Raw genomic sequence first — 20,482 nt, 5'->3', positions numbered from 1 at the left:
TGCCTACTAAGATGTAGTTGGCACCGAGGACAACACATAATTTGAAGGGGGAGCATGTGCCTATGTGTCTAGAGTCTGTACAGTCATTTGCTTTGCTTTGTTATGTACTTCCTTTGCTTATGTTGATCTTTGCTTATGCTTGTTCACTTGTAAGGGGGTTCCCTCCCACCGGTCTAAGTGTCATGTTTAAGGATTTCATGTTTTGGGTGGTTAGCATTTCAATCCGTGTATGCGGTTTCGGCCAACCCTATGTAAGCAACTTGATATTATTTTCCTTTCTTACCTCTCTCGTGATGTACAAAGCTTTCCAAGAGAAATACATTGCGAGATTTCTTTATTCACTTCTTTATGCGCTTTGTTTTTCAAAACGATCTTTGCACTCCTTTCAATGGTTTGAAGGCTGATGGTAAATAGGTTCTTGCCGTGCCACACAGACTGAAAGACAGCCCGTGGCAGAAGGTGTCTCTTATATAAAACTTGTTACTATAGCTAATGGGGATAAGGTTAGCGTCACCGGTAAGGGAGTTATATAGTTTTTTGAGAAGAAAAGACCTATTGATGTTTTATATATGTCTGATTTGGCTTCCAATCTCATGTTCGTCAGTAAGATAACAAAGACTTACAATTGCAATGTGATTTTCTCGACCTCAAAGGTTGTGTTTTAGGATCGGATCACCTGGAAGACGATTGATGAAGGGGATGAATTTCACAGTCTTTATTACATGAATTGTAGAAATAAGGCATTCACTGCTACTATAAACAAAACTAAAGGAGACAAATGGCATTTGAGGTTGGGGCATCCATCAAATTATGTGTTAAATTCCTTGAAGCCTGGAATATCTTTTGATTGCAATACTTGTGAGGTGCATCGATACGCTAACTTAACCCAACCACCATTTTCTTCGTCTGAAAGTATTACTAAGTCTGTTTTTGAGATTGTTCACTCGGATGTTTGAGGCCAGCCCCTGTTGATTCATCTAATAGTTTTAAGTACTACTTATCTTTCCTTGATGACTATTCTCGAGGGAGTTGGATATATTTCCTAAAAACCAAGGACGAGGTGTTTTCTAAATTTCAAATATTTTACAACATAGTGATCACTCAGTTTGGGACAAAAATTAAAACCCTACGGATGGACAATGGGACTGAGTATGTAAATAAAAATTTGAATGCTTTGTTAATGAGGTTGGTATACACCACCAGACTACATGTAAAGAAACACCTCAACAGAACGGAGTTTTTGAAAGAAGAAAGACATTTGCTTGAAGTAACCCATGTGTTGTTTTTCCAAAATAATGTTCCAAAACGTTTTTGGAGTGAAGCGATTTCAGCAGCTAACTATATTATAAACAAGCAACCAAGACACTACCTTGAAAATAGATCTCCTATTGAAGTTCTTAAAGGACCGAAACACTCTATCGATCATCTTAGAAAGTTTGGTTGCATAATATACGTTTCAAAATCTCTCAAACACCGAATTAAGTTACAGCCTCGTGCCATAAAATGTGTCTTTCTCGGATATTCTCCAACCAAGAAGGGGTATAGATGCTTTGATATGGTTTCAAGAAAAATGTATATATCTCGTGATGTTAGATTTGATGAGTCACAAGCATATTTTGAAATCGTCCTCAGGGGGAGATGCAAATTCATTTTGAAAAAAATCCTCAAAGGGAGAAAATAGACTCAAACTTTGAGTATCTCCCTCTTCCTAATGTTCTTCCTATGGCTGACGTTGAGAATGGTAAAGCCCCTGTTCAAGTTCAAAATAATGAAGATACCACTCCTATCATTGAAAAAGTTGATAGTGACTCACGGCAAATCATTGCAACTGAAACACAACCAGAAAACATTCTTCGGTGATCAGAAAGAATTCATCAACATCACCCATGGCAGGTCATTGCAACTGAGACACAACAAGAGAACACTCTTCGGCGATCAGAAAGACTTCGTCAACAGCTAGAACGATACAGAGATTTTGCTATGAGCAGTGTGGTTAAATATATGATAGAAGTGTGCATTAACTATGGTGCTTTTTCTCAAACTCAGACAACTTTCTTTATGTAGCTAAACAATATTTCTGAACCAGGGACATTTGAAGAGGTCTTTCAAGATCCTTGTTGGAAAAAAGCCATAAGGGATGAATTAGATGCCCTCACAAAAAATGACACATGAGAACTTGTCCCTCTTCCTCCAGGTAAAAAACCCGTAAGTTGTAAATGGGTATTTAAAGTAAAATTTCATAGTGATGAAACTCTTGACAGACATAAAGCCCGTCTTGTTGCTCAAGGCTTCTCTCAAATGGAAGGGATTGACTATACGAAGACCTTCGCTCCAGTGGCAAAAATGACAACTCTTCATACCCTAATATCTATTGCCTGCAATTTTGAGTGGGATTTATTCCAACTTGACATAAAAAATGCTTTTCTTCAGGGTGACTTACAAGAAGAAGTCTGTACGAAAATCCCCCAAAGCCTCAATTATGAAAACTAGAAAAATCTTGTTTGCAAATTGAAGAAGTCCATCTATGGGCTCAAGCAATCCCCGCGAGCTTGGTACTCAAAGCTTAGGTCTGCCTTGATCGAATTTGGGTACAAATGCAGTGTCTCTGACAACTCTTTATTCATTCATCATTACCAAAATAAAACTATTTTGGTTCTTGTATATGTGGATGATATTGTCATCATAGGTGATTCTAAGAGTATAGTAGAGAAGACCAAACAATATCTCCATTTTGTTCTTTGCTTTACAAGGATATATAAGATACATGAGGAAAGCAACAACGCATATGAACGTTAGTAGACTTTACATACAAGACTCAAAATTATTAAGGAAACTGACGTAAATTGTAGTAATTCTTCCAACGTTCAAATTGATTTCAATAAGGCAAGAAAAAGAAGATCTGTTGAGCATGTTGCGCTGGATGTAACAACCACTTTCAACAGAGAGCGTGATTTTGCTTGCATGTGCTCTCTCTCTCTCTCTCTCTCCCCCTCTCTCTCCTTCTCTTCTGCTCATTTGGAGCCTGCTCTCTCAGGATGGTGTCCTCTTCATGATGGTTGGGCCATTGGGGTGTTACCACACTGGCATTCACCAATGGCTTGGTGTTCCGTGGTTCCCGCCATGAGGATTTTCATAAAAGGCAGGCTTTGTGTTCAGTAATCAACTTTTGGAAGCTCTCTCTTGGGATCTCAATGGATGAGGTTTGAAACACTATCTCAAAAGCCTTGGCTTTCAGACAAAGTGAAACATTCCCCTACAGCAAATTATGTGCTAGAGCTCGGCCATTTTCTTGAGTGCAGTATTAAGGGTGGCATTTCTTTGCCTGAACATGTTCGATGTTTTGTGTGTAGTATTATGGTTGATGTACTTTTGATGTACTTTACAAGTTTATGCTATCTGCATCACTCCCCTTCTTCTGGTGTTTGGAGCCAAAGATGGTGTTTTTGCATTGCAAGCATGGCAGTCTACCTGCATGGCATTTACCCACCAGCATTATTATGGCTGCTCAAAAATCTTTCCCGAGGTGGATACGCCTACTTCGAATGCAAATTATGGTCATTGTGCATTCCAAAATGTCTGGCATTCCCTTAAGTGTGGTAAACCAAATCTGACAAGATGCTTTGTTTTGCTTCAAATCAGTTGTGGGCTCTATTGTTGCATGAGATGGAATGTCTCATTTCTCAACAAAAAGCTGAGCCTGACCTTGTAGTGGTCTCCGTTGTCCCTTCATCAGCAGCTGATTAGTCGGACCCGACCTAGATGTTCTACTCACATTAGTAAACCAAAAGTCATTTTTGCTAGCTAACATGAAGTTTGGTTGTTAGTTAGTGCTTGGCTTCAATGCGCTCAACAAGAAAGCTGGTTATGCCTACTTCAAATGCAAATTATGGTCATTTTATAATCCAAAATGTTTGGCATTCCCTTAAGTGTGTAAACCAAATCTGACAAGGTGCTTCATTTTGCTTCAAATCGGTGGTGGGCTATGCTGGTAGAGTGATTTTTTGTGGCATCCCACATGAATATTCTGCTCCTATTCACCTAAACCCTGCTATGATGGCATGCAGAGAATTTGTTGAGGATTTCTCTGTCACGAGGTCATGCAGCAAGTATGGCTTCTAAGAAATGATGTGGTCTTTGGAGGCAGTCGTGTGAACATGAGATCTTTGGAGATGGATTTACACTTTGACGTCGTGGAACTTGTGCAAGAGAAAATTGCGGATCATCTGAAGGATTTCACCATTTGTATATGCCTTCTTGCATTCAGTTTTTTTGTCTTCTATGTTGCTTGATGTTTGACCATTGGTATATGCCTTCTTGCTTTCTCATATCCAAGCATAGAGAGGGGAAGATGTATGCAATGATGATAGGAGGGAGATACCCTAAAGAGGCTGAAACTATAGAGAGAGGGAAAGGCAAGATCTATGGCGATAGGGGGAGAGGGACAATAGAATGAGAATCAAGAGTTGTAGAGAGTATAATGTAGGATCAAACTGTTCTGAAGTGATAACAAACAAAGATGAAATTTTTCATTCTCTGAGGGCATTTGGATTTAGTAACACACTATTCCAAGGGTGCAAGGCGCTCAAAAAAGTGGGACACCACCAAGCGCTGGACAGAAAGCCATAGGAGGTACATCCTTCTCCTATCCTCTTTTAACACAAAACAAGTTCTTATTTGGAATGTCCTCCCCTCAGAACACAAGGAGTTCCCTTTTCTTCAAAGCTTATCTTCTAGAGTGGATTTAGATAGCTGCCTCGGAAAGATCATTCTCTTTTTTGTTATCTCGTACTCTTTTTCTCTATTGTTGAGAAATTATACAGGGTCCTCCTATTTTTCCTCTGTCAGAATCATCATTCTCTCTTTCTCTTTACACCTGTTTTTTTTTATCTCATATCCTATGAAGTACCTTTGGTGAATGGTTTAAAAGTTATTCTAGATGATGGTGGTGGTACTGAAATCGTTATTACAGTATCAGTTGTTTGCTGCAAGATGGGTCATGTATTCAAACTACTTCCACTAAAATCAAAAAATTGTTATTGTATCAAGGGTTGATTTTTCTTTTTGTGAGGGTGGGGGATGGGGGGAGGAGCAAGGGAACGTGATCCTACCTGTGCAGGTCGAAGCAAATAAGGATGAGGTTCTAGATCAGAATCCAAGTGTGTTCAGGAGAAAGTTTGTTAAAGATCAAGCTGGTCACTAGTGATCGGAGATGGGCAAAGAGATTAAGTGCTGCTATGGAGGGTGAAGGCCTTCTTTTCCTTTTCATTTTTTCCCTGATGAAATCCACTTCCCAATTTAATTAGCTTGGCGTCTAAATGTTGGTGAGCAAAGATGCAATAAGTGATGCCAGCTATGGACACAACATATTGGGATCTTCAATAGTGGCACTTCTAAGTTTTTAATGTTAGGGTTTGAGTCTATATATATTTGATTCCCCTTGTATTTATTTGTTTGCAGTTTCACCTATTTTCTTCCCTAGAATTGCAGGTCTCAATGCTTAATCTATTGTTTTGTTCTTTTATTTTTAATTTTTTCCTTCAACGATTTTATATATGGATCTATCTTGGCCATCAATCTAGATTCTTTGACATACAGATCTATCTTAATGGTTGTATTTTAGTAACAATATTAGAGTACTTAATTTTCTATTAATGTCAACTGCAGGTTAAGCACATCATTGTTCGTTTAGAATCCTATAAAGCTAAAGACTCTCCTTGCCCTTCTTTCAATCAACATTAAATAAAGAATAAACCTCCCCCTCTCCATGGCCATGACATGGAGGAAAAGGGAAAATATGTATGATTCATTTCAGTAAAATATTAAACCTTTTTCTACTGTTGTTTTTTCTTTATAGATATGTAAGCTTTCATATAAGGTTTTGTAAATGTTGTCAAACAATCTAAGTATCTAACACTTCTGATACCTTTTGTTACATATATAAATACTGTTCTTAGGCTCATCTTTTAACTTGTCAACTTTTATTTCTTGCATTTACTAAACCCCAAATCATGGAAGGTCATTTATCACTAGATGATCGTTCACATAGGTGGATTTCTTTCTCAGTAGTGGTGAAAATAAGCATCTACAACTAGTCATATTTCATGTGGAGCAGATTAGTTATCTACCAATATGGTCAAAATAAGTTACCATCATTTGTCATCGACTTCGTGATGACATTTCTGTATTTTTTTTCCATTAGGCTATCTCTATGTAGCTATTCGTTTAGGCTAAAACTTTTGCACAAAAAGAAGCGTCTACAATAATAGATTGTATAGAAGATATAATTAATCACCTCCAATTCGCTTCCCAAATGAAGCTTGTTATCCAAGTACTTCATGATCAAGATGATGTTCATCCTTTGATCTCTGAAAAAGATCGAAAGAGCTACCAGTGCATCAGTGATGAATAATAAAAAGGCAAACCATAATATAAATGTTGGACACCAACAGACAATTTTTCTATTTTGGAAGAATCATCCTAGTTATAACCATCTTCTCCAACAATAATTTAAACCCAAAAAAAAAAAACTATAGTAGATCATAGAACCAAACATTGCCATACTTAATTCTGACATAGCTCTTTTGTATTTAAGGCAATGCCAACTCTTTTATTTTAGCAAAACCTCAACAACCAACCACTTCAACCACTCCTTATATGTTTTTGCATTATTAGTGTCTATTGTATTGTCACTATTAATATTCACATAAATTGCGGTTAAAATGCAAGGACTGATGTGAAAATGCAATGGTCGAGAATTATTTTATGGATGCTGGTGGCTGCTTGATAACATGCAACTGTCAACATTTTCCACTCATGAACTTCAATGAAGAAATTAAATACAGTTTTCCTTTTTGTCACGTAATTATTATAATATACATTTAGTTGTTTATGGAGACTTGTATCTAAACATTTTCAGGTAGTTTGTATCTAACAAATGAAAACTTATCCTTCATTTATATTTTTTGTTGTTTATAATGAAATGATGTTTTTCTGTATAATATAAGAATTTTAGGTCAACTATATTTGTAAAGAGAAAAAAAATGAGAGAAAGAAAAGATAGAGAGAGTATTCTTTCTTGCTTGTATATTTTTTACATGTTTTATCGTGTAGTTTATTTTCTTTTATTGATTCTAGATTTTGTGTTGCTTGTATTTGTAGAGACAGAAAAGGCAAGAGCGAGAGAGTATTTTTATTGGCTTAGATTTTTTTTCCATATTTTATTAGGTATTTTCTTTCATTATATGTTGATTTTAAGTCTCTTATGTGTAGAGAGAGACTAAGGAAGAGTATTTTTATTAGTCATGTTGTTCATATGTTTTATCATGCTTGGATTTCTTTTGCATATTTTATTAGGTATTTTCTTTCATTATATGCTGATTTAAGTCTTGCATGTGTAGAGAGAGAGAAAAGAAAGCTAGAGTAAATATTTTTATTTGCTTATATTTTTCACATTTTTTGAAAAAGTTTTTTCTTGATCATATGTGAATGTTTTATAGAGAGAAAGAAATAGTATTTTTATTAGTCATGTTGTTCATAAGTTTTATCATGTGTTTTAGAGAGAGCAATAAAAAAAAGTAAAGAGAGAAAAACCAAAACATGTGTTAAACATGTCAATTAGTTATTTAAACTAACGGTAGACATGACAAGTTGAAAACCATGTCTTTACAAACAAATGCTGGATAGAATTACAACTTGTCCACATGAATAAGAATTCTTTGTTCTTAAAATACTTATTTTAAGGACAAATATGTTTCCACAACCAAACACAAATATGTTTCCACAACCAAACAGTACCTAATATACAAATATTGAACCATAGTATGGCAATTGGCAATATGAATACTAACATAGTGTTCCATGAACATGTTTCAAACATTTGGGCTATTTCGGTGTTTCTATTGCCAAATTCCCCTTAAAATTCACTTGGGTTAAAAAGTACTACATATGGCAAAGGAAATTATATGGGCACAAGAAAAAAAAGTTGCCTATGTTTAGGGGTGTCAACGAATTGGATTCGAATTTGATATATCTTTTACCATATCCGATTTTTCAGATATTCATATATTCGGATTCAGATTAGGATTCGAATTTGGATGAAAAAAATTTATACCATATCCAAATCCGACTTTAAAATCTACATCCGAATCTGATCTGAATCCGATCTTTAAGTTATACTTGAATCCGATCCGAATCCGAATTTTAAGTTATATCCGAATCCGATCCGAATCCGAAATTTAAGTTATATCTGAATCCGATCCGAATCCGATTTTTAAGTTATACTTGAATCCAATCCGAATCCGATTTTTAAGTTATATCTGAATCAGATTCGAATCCAACTTTTAAGTTATATCTGATTCCGAACCGAATCTAATCTGAATCCAACTTTTAAGTTATATCCTAATCTGATTTGTGATTTTTAAGCCATATGTAAATTTGATCCAAATTCGATTTATTTACGAAAAATATATAGTAAACACAAAATGAACTATGAAACTCAATCTTAACATCACACTAGCCCAAACTTGACTAGTGATAATTGTCAAACTTATTAAGAGAGTTCTCAAAAGAAAGAGAGGGAGAGAGAGAGAGAGAGAGAGCAAGTGTGTATGATCTTTCTATTACTTCATCAAACTTCATTCTCTAAAATATGCAAATATAAATTTCCAAAAATTATACTTGGCTGTAGTTTGTTGATGCAACAAGAGACTAGGCGAGTTATCCTTGACAAATTCAGTAATAAAAAAAAAATCACCATATAATCCAAGCTTACAAAATTTTTCTTCCAATGCCTCCATTTTACACAATGGGTATGATCTTTCTATTTGGATATATATTTCAACCATGTTGATACTATAAGATCCTGGGGATGATGCAATCAAATTAACCTGCATTATACAAATAAAAATTTTAATTAAATAAACATATTAGACACATATAACTATAGGTTTTAATTGATGTGATGAAAACAGATAAGTACAAAAGAATATATACCTCTAATTTATGATTCAGTTTTAATGTATGCAGATTCAAATGGTGCTTCCTCTTCAGGTAAGGGTATAGGCAAATCAGAATCATCTAACAAAAGAATAAAATAAGTAACACAAAAAATATGTTTAAAAACATTAATAATAAGTAAATTACCTTCAGCCTGATCTCGCAACCAATCTTCTGCACAAATCAAGGCCTCCACGGTCTTTGTACATAATCTACTTCGGTATTATAAGTCAAGAATATGTCCACTTGTATTAAATGTTGACTCTGATGCAATAATTAATATAAGAATAGCTAAAATATCACATACCATTTTAGATCATACAGAATATTTAGGTGCATTGACCTTCTACCATGTCAAAATGTCAATTAGATTGTTTTTTGGATAAATGAGCTCTTCCAAATATAACTCCAAATTTGATTTTGTACGATAGCTATGTGATGATTCTTCAAGAAAGTCATCTAGTGCACTTATTCTAAGCTTCTTATTAGAAGAAGATTCAATTAAAAAAGTAAAGCTAGATGCATCATTATCCTTATCAACACTAACAATATAACAAGTACGAGTAGAGAATGTTTTCAACGCATAAGTAGCTTTATATTCATCATAAATATCACAAAGGTAGTTCTTAATTGTAGAGACATATTCAGGTGCTTCATCTTTATAAAATTGCCTATAGTAAAATTCAATTATTTTCATTTTATAACGAGGATCAAATACTACTGCAACTGCTAAAATTAAATTGCATATATCCCAATACTTGTCAAACTTTGTTTTCATCCTCATTATCATATTTGAAAGACAAATATCTGAACGTGAACACATTTTTTCAATTTCCATCTTTATCTTACAAAACTCTTTAAAAAAAAATATTAGAAGTTGGATACTTGACTGCAGAAATGACATTAGCAGCATCATAAAATATTTTTAAACTGCTATGAATAATAGTAGCATTCTTCCACTCGTCCTTAGTCGGTGCCAAATGATAGTGACGATCAACTTCTTGAAAACAACCAAAAGCTTCTTTATATTGTAAAGCTACATGAAGGATAAGAAATGTTGAGTTCCATCTAGTTGAAACATCAAGACATAACTTTTTCTCACAAGTAACTTTGACATGACGAACTGCTCGATCAAAAATTTCACATCGAGCTAGAGATGCCTTGATATATTTTATGCTTTCTCTGATCTTATCAATTACATCACTTATTTTTTTGACACCATATTGCGCAACCAAATTAAGAATATGAGCAGCACATCTAACTTGAAAAAAAAATCTATTATACAAAAGTGCATCCTTCTCAAGAAGCCACTCTATCAATTTTGTGACCATGATATCATTTGTCGAACAATTATCTAATATAATTGAAAATAACTTGCGATCAATGTTTCATTTTAATAAACAATCTTTGATGATTGATGCAAGTTGTTCTCTTGTATGAGGTATTTCAACCATAACAAAGTTGAGAACTTTCTTTTTTATTTCCCAACTATTATCAATATAATGTGTAGTCAAACATAAATAACCACGTTTCTAACAAGAAATGTGAGACTAATCTTTCCATTAATATTCTCCAAAGTATTACGTAATTTTGTCATTTCATCTTTATAATGTGTATGCAATCTGATCTGACAGTGTTACGTGATAATAACTTGAACTGTGGTTATAATCCTTTAATAAACTTTTGAAAGCCTGAATGATTAACTATACAAAATAGATTTTCATGAAGAATAATCATATTGGCTAAATCCAGTCGGTTTTTATCTGAATCAAACTTGAAAGCACCAACAGTATATTTTCCATAATTAGTCTTTTCACCAATGACCAGACATTGTTGGCCTAATTCTAAGTTAGGCCTTTTAGGACATGTCTTTAAATTATTCTTTAAACGTGTGGTGTCAATCTTACTATTGCAATGCATAGATACTTTATAGAGTTGACATACAACACGTTGAATACCTGATTCGTTTATTGTCATGCTAAACCCCTTCCATACAGTTGATCTTAGTGACTTGGCTTTTGTAAGAATCAGATTCTATATTGTTAGCAGAGACAGAACTAGAAGCATTGACATTAGATGTTGTAGGATCCAGAAACTGCATATATAAAAAACAGAAAACTTTGACTAAACCACTAAAGATATATGGCTTAACTTGATCATTAAAAATGTGATATAGTTAAATCAGTAGTACCTATGAATTTCTCTTTCACACCATATTAAGCATACCTCTAGCTCACACTTATGATCTTCAAGCATTTCAATATCCAACTGAGTTTGCTTTAATTACAATAAACATGTCATTTGTCAGCTAAAGCAATTTACCCAAGAAAAATCTTTAGGACTTCTTTGAAGCACAAAAAATGAAAAATTTTTGGATAACAAAAATTTTATGAAGCTATTCACTTTTCACTAATTTTCTCACAACATAATGAAAAATATTCATAAACATGAATAGTAAAAGAAACAAAAATTAGAAAAGTGTTCAGTTAAAAGTTAAAATACAAACAGAAAGGATTAGGAAAAACTTGTTATGAATTATTGCAATAAAGCTGCAAATTTTTTGTGATGTTTTGAAATTGTTGCAGTATTTACTTAAAATTATCATTTAGAGATTTTTGGAAATAAAATGTAACATCTTTATGTTTTACATATGATGTTCCTAGTCGAGCACTATATATTGGGTGCCGAAATTGAACAAAAAACTCCCCTCTATACGTGTAACTTCCCTATATCTTCAACTAAGGTTTTTCACCATGTAGCAGATTCCTAGTTCATGCATTTTTTACTTGTGGTTACCCAACACATACTAATGGTCAAATACTTCTTCTTACCAGCATACAAGATATAATTCTTACTAGCAAGCCACAAGATATTCAAAGTCGGCCAATGAATGCATCAAGAGCACATTAACTTAGTTACTAAACCTGGAGGCACAAAGAGATAAATCTACACCCACTTAAATGCAAAAATTCAGCACATTAATTCGTAAATACGTTCAAGTGAGTAGTAACTTAAGTTGTTCACAGCAAGGTTTCGAGCAAATAACATGTACCTATTGTAGTTCCACACAAGCAACGCATTTCCATTTGATCTCAGACTCTAGGTGACAAATCTCCAGATGCCAGCGAACGTCACTTGCTGTTCCACAAGAGCTGGTCAACAAAATCGGGCACTTCGTACAAGCCCATCGAACACAAGGAAAGCATTCAAGAGCACCACCTCTCCAACTGATATCCAGGGGGTGCTAGAACGCCGAACAGGACGGAGAAGAAACACAGTTTCTGCAAAGGAAGAAATCGAAACCAATTAAAATTTAAACTGCTCCAGGAGGAAAAAGATCGAGGTCTACCCGAATTTTGAACTGTGCCCCGTGGACGAAGAAAACGAGGCCAACTAGAAATTCGCCAGCTTCAGAGGCACAAACGGACATGAAAGTGGGGGGCTGATGCTGCACTCTAAGTTAGGTAAAAACCAAATGCACGAACTATTTGTACACCAGAAACAACAATTGGTAGCAAGAAAAGGAAGAAGAGGACGACGTCGCGTAGAAAAACCTAACCATGAGGTAAGAAATAGCACCGCCCATACGAATTCCGCAAAGCAAGCACGAAAGAGCAAAAATCGTCCATTTTCAAAAAAGAAGAAACTGCAGTCAAAGAACACAACACACGTAGAGAGAACCTCTGGGATCAAAAGCTCCGCTTCTCTTCCTCTGATAGCTGCACCGGTAACCCAAACCGCTCAGCCCGGCAGAACTTCTTCTTGAGCATTGGGTCAGTCGGAACGGTGGCAGCGGAAGAAGAAGAACGACAGGCGATAGCTGCACCAAGAACGACAGGCGATAGCTGCACCAAGAACGACGGGCGATACCTCTGGGATCGAGAGCTCCGCTTCTCTTTCTTTGGTTGCTACACCAGTAACCCAAACCTGCTCAGCCCGGCGGAACTTCTTCTTGAGCTCTGGGTCAGTTGGAACAATGGCAGCAGAAGAAGAAAAACGACAGGCGATGGGAAGAAGAACAACTGCTGCGTTTCTTCTTCACGCGGAAAGTTCTTCTTCTTTTTTGTTGGTGGGTGGTGTCGGGAAGAAGAAACAACGAGAGATGGCCAATCGCCTTCAATAGTTTGCATTAACAGCCAATAGAAAGGAATTTTTTTTAGAAGCAAAAAAGAGTGGGCGGGAACTTGGAAAACTTGCAAGAATTCATTTGCATGAAACAGCCTCAACTCCAATTGAGCGTAAAGGTTGTGGTTTTTTAAATTTCAATTTCGTGTCCGGCCTAAAGTTAGTTGACAAATCTAATTATTATTTAATTTCGTCTAACAAATTTATATCTTAATAGTTGAACTTTTGAAACAATTGGTAAATTTATTGTATATAAAACAATTAAAAATTATGTTTCAGCTTCACTTAAAAATTTTAAAATATAGTTTGACCCTTGCAACAAAAAATTTCTTGATCAACCCCTACCCTACGCATTTAATGAAATGAGTTTAAGTGTCGTCTAAACATATGAACTAATTATTTATAATATTTTTCACATATCCAATTCTTTCAAAATAGCATTTTATGAAGATGTCATCCAAACAAATGCTTAAGTTTTATTATAGTTAGTGGCATATATATAATATGCAGGTGCATAAAAAGCCAACTAAAATTTGAAAGAGGGGTTAGACATAATGGAGAGATCCGCTCGTTCCTGCCCATCCTTCAATGAAATGGCTCTCTTTGTTATGTTGTTTTGTTATGTTGTGCGTTGACTTGAATTCCCCACTTTCGCTTTTATCTATCCCACAAACTAATAATAAAAAATAAATAAATAAATTATATATATATATATATACACCAGTTCAATGATTCAATAGTCGTCCAGTAAATTCACATAACTATTTTTTTATTGAATTTGACTATAAATTGCTTTATATTGATCACTTATTGCGAATTATTAATTTAGGTGACCCATATTATTTTTTATTTAAAAAATACAATATTTAATGATTTTTTCCATTTCATTGAGTTAATTGAAATAATATGTGTTACATCCGTAAAAGGAGGAGTGTTCAATGATATATCAGATAATCTATTAGTCATTTTTTATTTATTACAATTTTATGTTTTTTTATATAAAATTGTATATTTAATCCAATGATATATAAGATAATTTATTAAATCAAACAATTTGTTGTTTTCCTACTAGTTAAAGGTTTTTGTTTTCAAATTTGTGAATTATGTATTATATATAAAAAACACTTTTGGATAAAGTATATGATTATACAAATAATTTACTTGGTTGATTAAATAAGTAATTTATAATTTGATAAATAAAAACTTTTTGTAAGTTCAGAAATTTTTTTATATTAAATATATTTATTTGAGATTATGCGCAGTGAAGATTGTTTCAACTTAAAATGAATATCATAATGCGTTTAAAATGTTCAATTTATTATAAAACATATTTTCTTTTAAGTTGTTTTTTTTAAATATATTTTTTGCTATCAACTTTTTTTCATAAATATTTTTTTTGAAACCTGCCATTTTTAAAATACATAATATAGCTATTCTTGGAACCAACTTGACATAATGGTCCATTAAAAAATTTATATCTCTAAAAGTGTCATTTTCATATTTTTTAAAATTACCATTTTGTTGAATTTCTTGGTTGAAGTTTTTTTATTATTTAAAATTAAATAAATATATTATTTAAGATATCGTGCTTAGTTGATGCCTTAATTATAATAGTTTGCTTGATTACAAAAAAAAAATTAAGCATATTATTATTTAATTAATTGATAAGTTTTATATGATATAGTTTTAAATATTTTAACTTAATTGGTGGATATGATTTTTATAAGAATGTTATTATATGCAACTCCATGGAATTCAGCTCTGTACTATATATAATATTTATGTTTTTCTGGTGTCATGATGTTAAGTTAGTGCGTTTGGCTAGACCTTTTACCTAAACATCGTACCATTGTCAATCATTCGGATATTAGTTCGGATATCAGATCTCGTAGTTCGGATTCAGATGTTATGCTCCTAGATTCAGATATTGTCGTTCGGATTCAGATATTAGGCTGCATGATTCAGATATTAAGCTACACAATTCGGATATTATCTCTCACGGTTCGGATTCAAATATCAAGTTATAGTTCGGATTTAGATGTACATGTTAAGATAGTTAGTATCTGATTGGATATTAACTTAAAACTGAATTTGAATCCGTATCTGATCGGATGTTATTTCTTAAATCTGAATCCGATCTGATTTCTCAATCGGATATCAAATTGCTTACCATATCCGATTTTTTAAAAGTTATTCCAACGGATATCTGATCTGAATCCGATCTCTTGACATCCCTACCTATGTTGTCTCCTCTGTCTTAAGCATGCATGCATGCAGGAGCGAAGACCAAATTAGCCAAGCGAGATGACCAGGCAAGCAAATTAACGTACCAAAGGACAATCGATATTTGGATTGTGCAAAACTCACAAATACATGGCTAAAGTAGATGGGTTGGTCAGGTAGTTATAGAAGGCTGGATGACTCTTAAGACTTCAGTGTAGATTTGGATTTAAGAAATGAGATCCGATCATATTTGATTGTAAACAAATATCTTATATCCATTATCCATACCATTTGAAAGCTGGTTATTTGTCATTAACGTATCATAGGGTAGGTGGTTTAGATTTGGTTGTTTATTAAAAGTCAAATTGAAGTTTGGTTGTGAATTTAAAAGTCAAATTTAGATTGTGAACTTAAAGGTCATATTCAGATGTGGTCAAGATGAAGGATCCTTGCATGGTTCATTGACTTCAGTAGTTCAAAGTAGGTGGGTTATATATATATATATATATATATATATATATATATAGTTCATTGACTTCAATAGTTCAAAGTAGGTGGGTTATGTATATATATATATATATAGAGGTCAAAGAGCCACGAGTTAGGGCCGGGCGATTCAGTTGGGATCGCTAATTACTTTTTTTTTCATGTATTGCTGACTACTAAAATTTATTATGTTTTGAATTATGAAATGTCACAATCTTCAGTAGCAAAAGCCCCACATAAGAGGCATTCCCGCAGAAACACACACGCACACACACTGTCTAATGGTTTATACAGAAGACGGACACCTAAATCTATACAAATAATAGGGAAGCACCTAAACATTTTGGGTGACACCAACAGAGAACTTGGGCGGATGCTCGGTGCCATCGCTGTACCAGCCATGCTTGGTGGAGTCATACTTCTCCCCGTCTCCCCACAGCGCGTAGGCCTCCTCCCCATGAACCGCGTCGTCCCCTATGAGCAGCTGCTCGTCCGACATCCGCAGCGGCATCACCAGCCTGATCAGCACGCAGATGATGCTCGTGACGACGACGTTCCAGCCGACGACGAACCCCGCGCCCACTATCTGCTTCAGCAGCTGAATGCCGCCGGAACCGCCGTAGAAGGCCCCCCTCGAGTTGGTCACGGGGAGGAAGAGGGCGCAGAGCTCGGGTTCGGCGAAGAGGCCGGTGGTGACGCCGCCCAGGAAGCCGGCGACGGCGTGGGTGTGGAAGACGCCCAGAGTGTCGTCCACCTTCTGCAGCAGCTTCGACCGCTTGTGGACGATCATCATGGTGAACCACGGCACGCTCCCCGACAGCACCCCCATCGCTATTGCCGCCCATCCCTGAACAAGGCCTGCAGTCACCAATCCTCCGTATTATGTCATAGCTTTTCCGGCTCCCTTAATCAAGCCTTAAAGTAATGAGTTAAACTTGTAGAATCTGAAGGTGAGGGGAGAAGGGATGAGAAAAAGCTAACCGGCTCCAGGGGTGATGCAAACAAGCCCGGTAATCATCCCTTGGACGGCGCCGATGACGGACGGCTTCTTGAAGACGATGACGTCCAAGCAGGTCCAGACGAGGAGGCTGGTCGCGGCACAGATGTTGGTGTTGAGGACGGCGATGGAGGAGTCGATGTTGGCGGAGTAAGGGTCACCTCCATTGAAGCCGGCCCAACCCATCCAGAGCAGCCCTGCCCCCGTTAGCATGAGCAGCACGTTGTTTGGAGGGAACCTTTCCCTGTCCTTAGTTGAACGTGGACCAACCTGCAAGGCACACCAACGTTGAATCTTGGGCAACTCCTAATTTGATTAAGAAATGCAAACTTATGAAAGATATATTTTCAATGTGGATTTGATGTTTATGTAGACCATATTAACAGTTTCTCGTGTTTTAATCGATATATAGTTTGATCCTACTTTTAAGAAACTTTTTAAAGTATTTAAGCATTTAACAACATCTCACCAACCGCTGATCTCAATTTGTCTTTCCACGCAATACTTTTTATGTCTCCTTTTAACGCTACTTCTATCATGTCATGCTATGCTCTCGTGTTTGATTCCAATGGAACTATACTCATATTATACAACAAGGGGTATGTAGTTCTCCATATAAGTTGAGGCATATGCATATAGAGACGTCGTCACTTAGAATCGACACAACTTTGGACCCTAAGGGCAAGAGAAAAGAGAGGGGCATCAGTTCTTGCTTGGACGATGAGATTAATTATCCCGCTCACCCAAAAACACAAGAGTTAAAAGGACCAAACAAGTCAACGGATGTTATTGCTTGATATTCAGTTTTGAGGTTAGACATGTCAAAGGGTCGATAGCATCCCATTGTCATTCTTAAAACTGGATCTGGATAGCCAGAGATACCCGAGAAAGGACAAAGGGGCACACATCCTAATTGAACTCGGAACCAAAAGCGAAGTCAATGTGAGCAGAAAGGATCTGGATGTAAGTCTGGATCTCACTTTGTTAAATCCAAACTTGGTACCAAGTTTAATTGAGGTTCAAACAAAAGACCGGAGGATTTAAAATCTGATTATTTGAAGAGATGCAAAGCTCCTTGAGACATGTTGAGAAATAAGAGGAATGGAAACTTTTGTTTTTTCTTTAGTTGATACTTTTCTAAGGACAATTTTTCCTCATGGATCGCGTGTTGACCATGATATATAACTAGTCATTATTCTAAGCAAATGGAAAAGGAAACTTTGACTTGACAATTAACAGTTGTAATTTATCTAAAAGAAAAATCAATCTCTCTCTCTCTTCCTTTCATTGCCTAAATAATAGGAGAACTTTCACTTGGAAGACCCTATTAAATTTTCCCTTCATATTTCTAATCCGTGGTATAATAGATGTATCTTCTATGCAATCTAGCTTTATGGATGTGATGTGAAGAGTTATTTGGTAAGAAACATATCATAAAGCTATCGTTTCTTGAGTGTTAGATACATTATTTTAATGATCAACACATTAGTGATAGAAAATCGATATTTTTTGTGTGTGAAAATAACTCGAATTAAAACATGCTAGCTCGTTGATTTTTGTTTAAAATATTTTTTAACATGAATTTTAAGTGGTCTGCATTTTGTCCTGGACCTGCAAGTTGTGACTTGTGCAGCTTTTGACTTCCCGTGGAGTCCAGTCAACCCCTTTGGCGCATCTGCTTAGGTAGTCGTGTTTGCATCACGGTGAGGCAACCACAGTCCTCCACAACCCCATCAAGGCGGCGTGTTCTCCTCGGTTCAAAGTACTCCCCATGTGAACCCACAAAAAGAGGGACTTGCCAACTCCGACCATTGGCTTCTTTTTGAACGCCTTTCCGTTTTCCATTTTTAAAGTTTTAAAAGAAGACTACGAGAAAAAAAACAGGTGAAGATTCAGATTTGCCGGTAACAAAACAACACTATAAAATTTTTCTCTCTTTCATAATGTTGGCATACTTAATTTTTCTTAATTGAAAATTTTATGAGATTATTCTGTCAAATTACTTATGTGTTCGATTGGTGAAAGTTTCTCTCTTATACTTTATGAAATTTGAAACAAAAAAATGCACAAACTTTATGGAGCAGTATAGTCTTTATATTTCTCTTGTACTCTTTCCCGCCGACCTAAGTTAATTAGTTTAATAAATTATTCTTCTTAAAAATATTAATTTAGTAATTAGCTATCTGAAGAAAGAGAGCAGCTACGTGTGTGTGTGTGTGTGTGTGAGAGAGAGAGAGAGAGACCCAATATGCAGCGACGAAGCCGGCGATGCCGGAGGATAGGTGGATGACGTAGCCACCGGAATAGTCGATGACGCCCCAGTGGAAGAGGAAACCGCCACCCCAGAGGCTGAAGGCGCCGACTGTGTAGGAGAAGGTGAGCCAGAGGGGGACGAACAGCATCCAGGCCTTGATGTTCATGCGGGCCAGCAGGGAGCCGGCGAGCAGTATGAGCGTTATGGCGGCGAAGACGCACTGGAAGTACACCATCGATGCCATGGGATAGTAGGGCTCCACCGTTGCCGTCTCCACGGTGCCGTTCCGGTAGTAGTGTGTGGTCGCCGGCAGCGCCGCCTGCGCGATCAGGAACTTCTGTCCCAGCGCCGGCCCGGCCTTCCCCCAGAAGGGCAGCAGCCGGTCGCCGAATGACATCTTGTAGGCCCAGGTGACCCAGCAGATCCACACCGCTGCGAAGGCGTAGAGCGCCATGAACGCGGAGTTCACCGCCCACTTCTTCTTGACGATGCTGCCGTAGAGCACCACCAGCCCCGGCACGCTCTGCAGCCCCACCAGCGTCGCCGACACCATCTGCCATGCGTTATCCCCCTTGTTCAGCCAATCCGTCACCGCCGCCGACGTGTTCGCCTGATACGCCACCGGCACCCCCGCCATCCTCGAATTTTCCCTCCTTACGCTTTTTAAACTTTATACTACTTGGTACCTCCTTCCTCTCTACCTCTCTCTCCAAGAACAGAGAGATGCAGAGAGAAACAGAAAGAGTTGGGGAGATGCAGCAGAAAGCTAGGAGCACACTTCTTTTTCTTCTTCTTCTTCTCTGCTTTGGGAGAACTTGGCCTCCTTTAATAAAGAAAGACAGACTCTGTTCAAAGAACAAAGAAAGGCCAACTTAGACACGAAATGGGAGAGAGATTCTGCCACACGGAGAGAGAGAGAGAGAGAGAGAGATTCTGCTGAGTGAACGAGCAGAGAAAGACCAAGTTAGACCCGGAAGGAGGAAGAAGAAGCAGATTCTGCAAGGAAAGGAAATTATTTATAAAGGAGAATCGGCGATTACCGATGGACTGTTACATGATTCCATGAATTTTTCCGCGTTGAGCAGGAATCTTTGGATTCCATATTTATGGCCCCTGAGTTTTGGAGAGTTTAATCGCTCTTCCGTTATTCATGTTAACCCCACCAACTCGGCTATTTTTCAAATTTCAGGGCTACTTTTTAACGTTTTCCTTCGTCCCTCCCCTGCTTTACTTTGACGAACAGATTAGTTCCAAGAGGTCAGATTAAAGTCAGATTCTTATATTTTATGATTCAAAAAACAATACTAAATCAAAATATTCGAACCACTTAGACCCAACCCATATGGATCTGCCCATGTCGGATTATTTTCTCACATTTTTCAGAAATAAGAAACTGATACTTT

General features: G+C 36.5%; 1 protein-coding gene and 1 long non-coding RNA gene across 2 annotated transcripts; both read right to left on the bottom strand.

Annotated features, from left to right (window-relative positions):
• Positions 1–8,765: 8,765 nt before the first annotated feature.
• On the bottom strand, positions 8,766–12,241 carry LOC116267263 (uncharacterized). Its single transcript, XR_004175557.1, has 3 exons — positions 12,047–12,241; positions 8,992–9,258; positions 8,766–8,885 (listed from the first exon to the last, which is right to left on the bottom strand). It is a non-coding gene; the product is annotated as an uncharacterized LOC116267263 (long non-coding RNA).
• A 3,760-nt stretch (positions 12,242–16,001) lies between these two features.
• LOC116266577 (ammonium transporter 3 member 1-like) lies at positions 16,002–20,114 on the bottom strand. The gene is made up of 3 exons (XM_031647835.2): positions 19,069–20,114; positions 16,810–17,095; positions 16,002–16,686 (listed from the first exon to the last, which is right to left on the bottom strand). Exons 1-3 carry the CDS (start codon positions 19,714–19,716, stop codon positions 16,163–16,165), a joined length of 1,458 nt encoding a protein of 485 aa, XP_031503695.1. The 5' UTR covers positions 19,717–20,114; the 3' UTR covers positions 16,002–16,162.
• Positions 20,115–20,482: the final 368 nt, after the last annotated feature.

The sequence above is a fragment of the Nymphaea colorata genome, chromosome 13, assembly GCF_008831285.2.
Source record: "Nymphaea colorata isolate Beijing-Zhang1983 chromosome 13, ASM883128v2, whole genome shotgun sequence".
In the NCBI taxonomy this organism is placed as follows: Eukaryota; Viridiplantae; Streptophyta; class Magnoliopsida; order Nymphaeales; family Nymphaeaceae; genus Nymphaea; species Nymphaea colorata.
The sequence above is the reverse complement of the archived record's forward strand: the minus strand, read 5'-3'. Positions and strand labels throughout refer to the sequence as shown.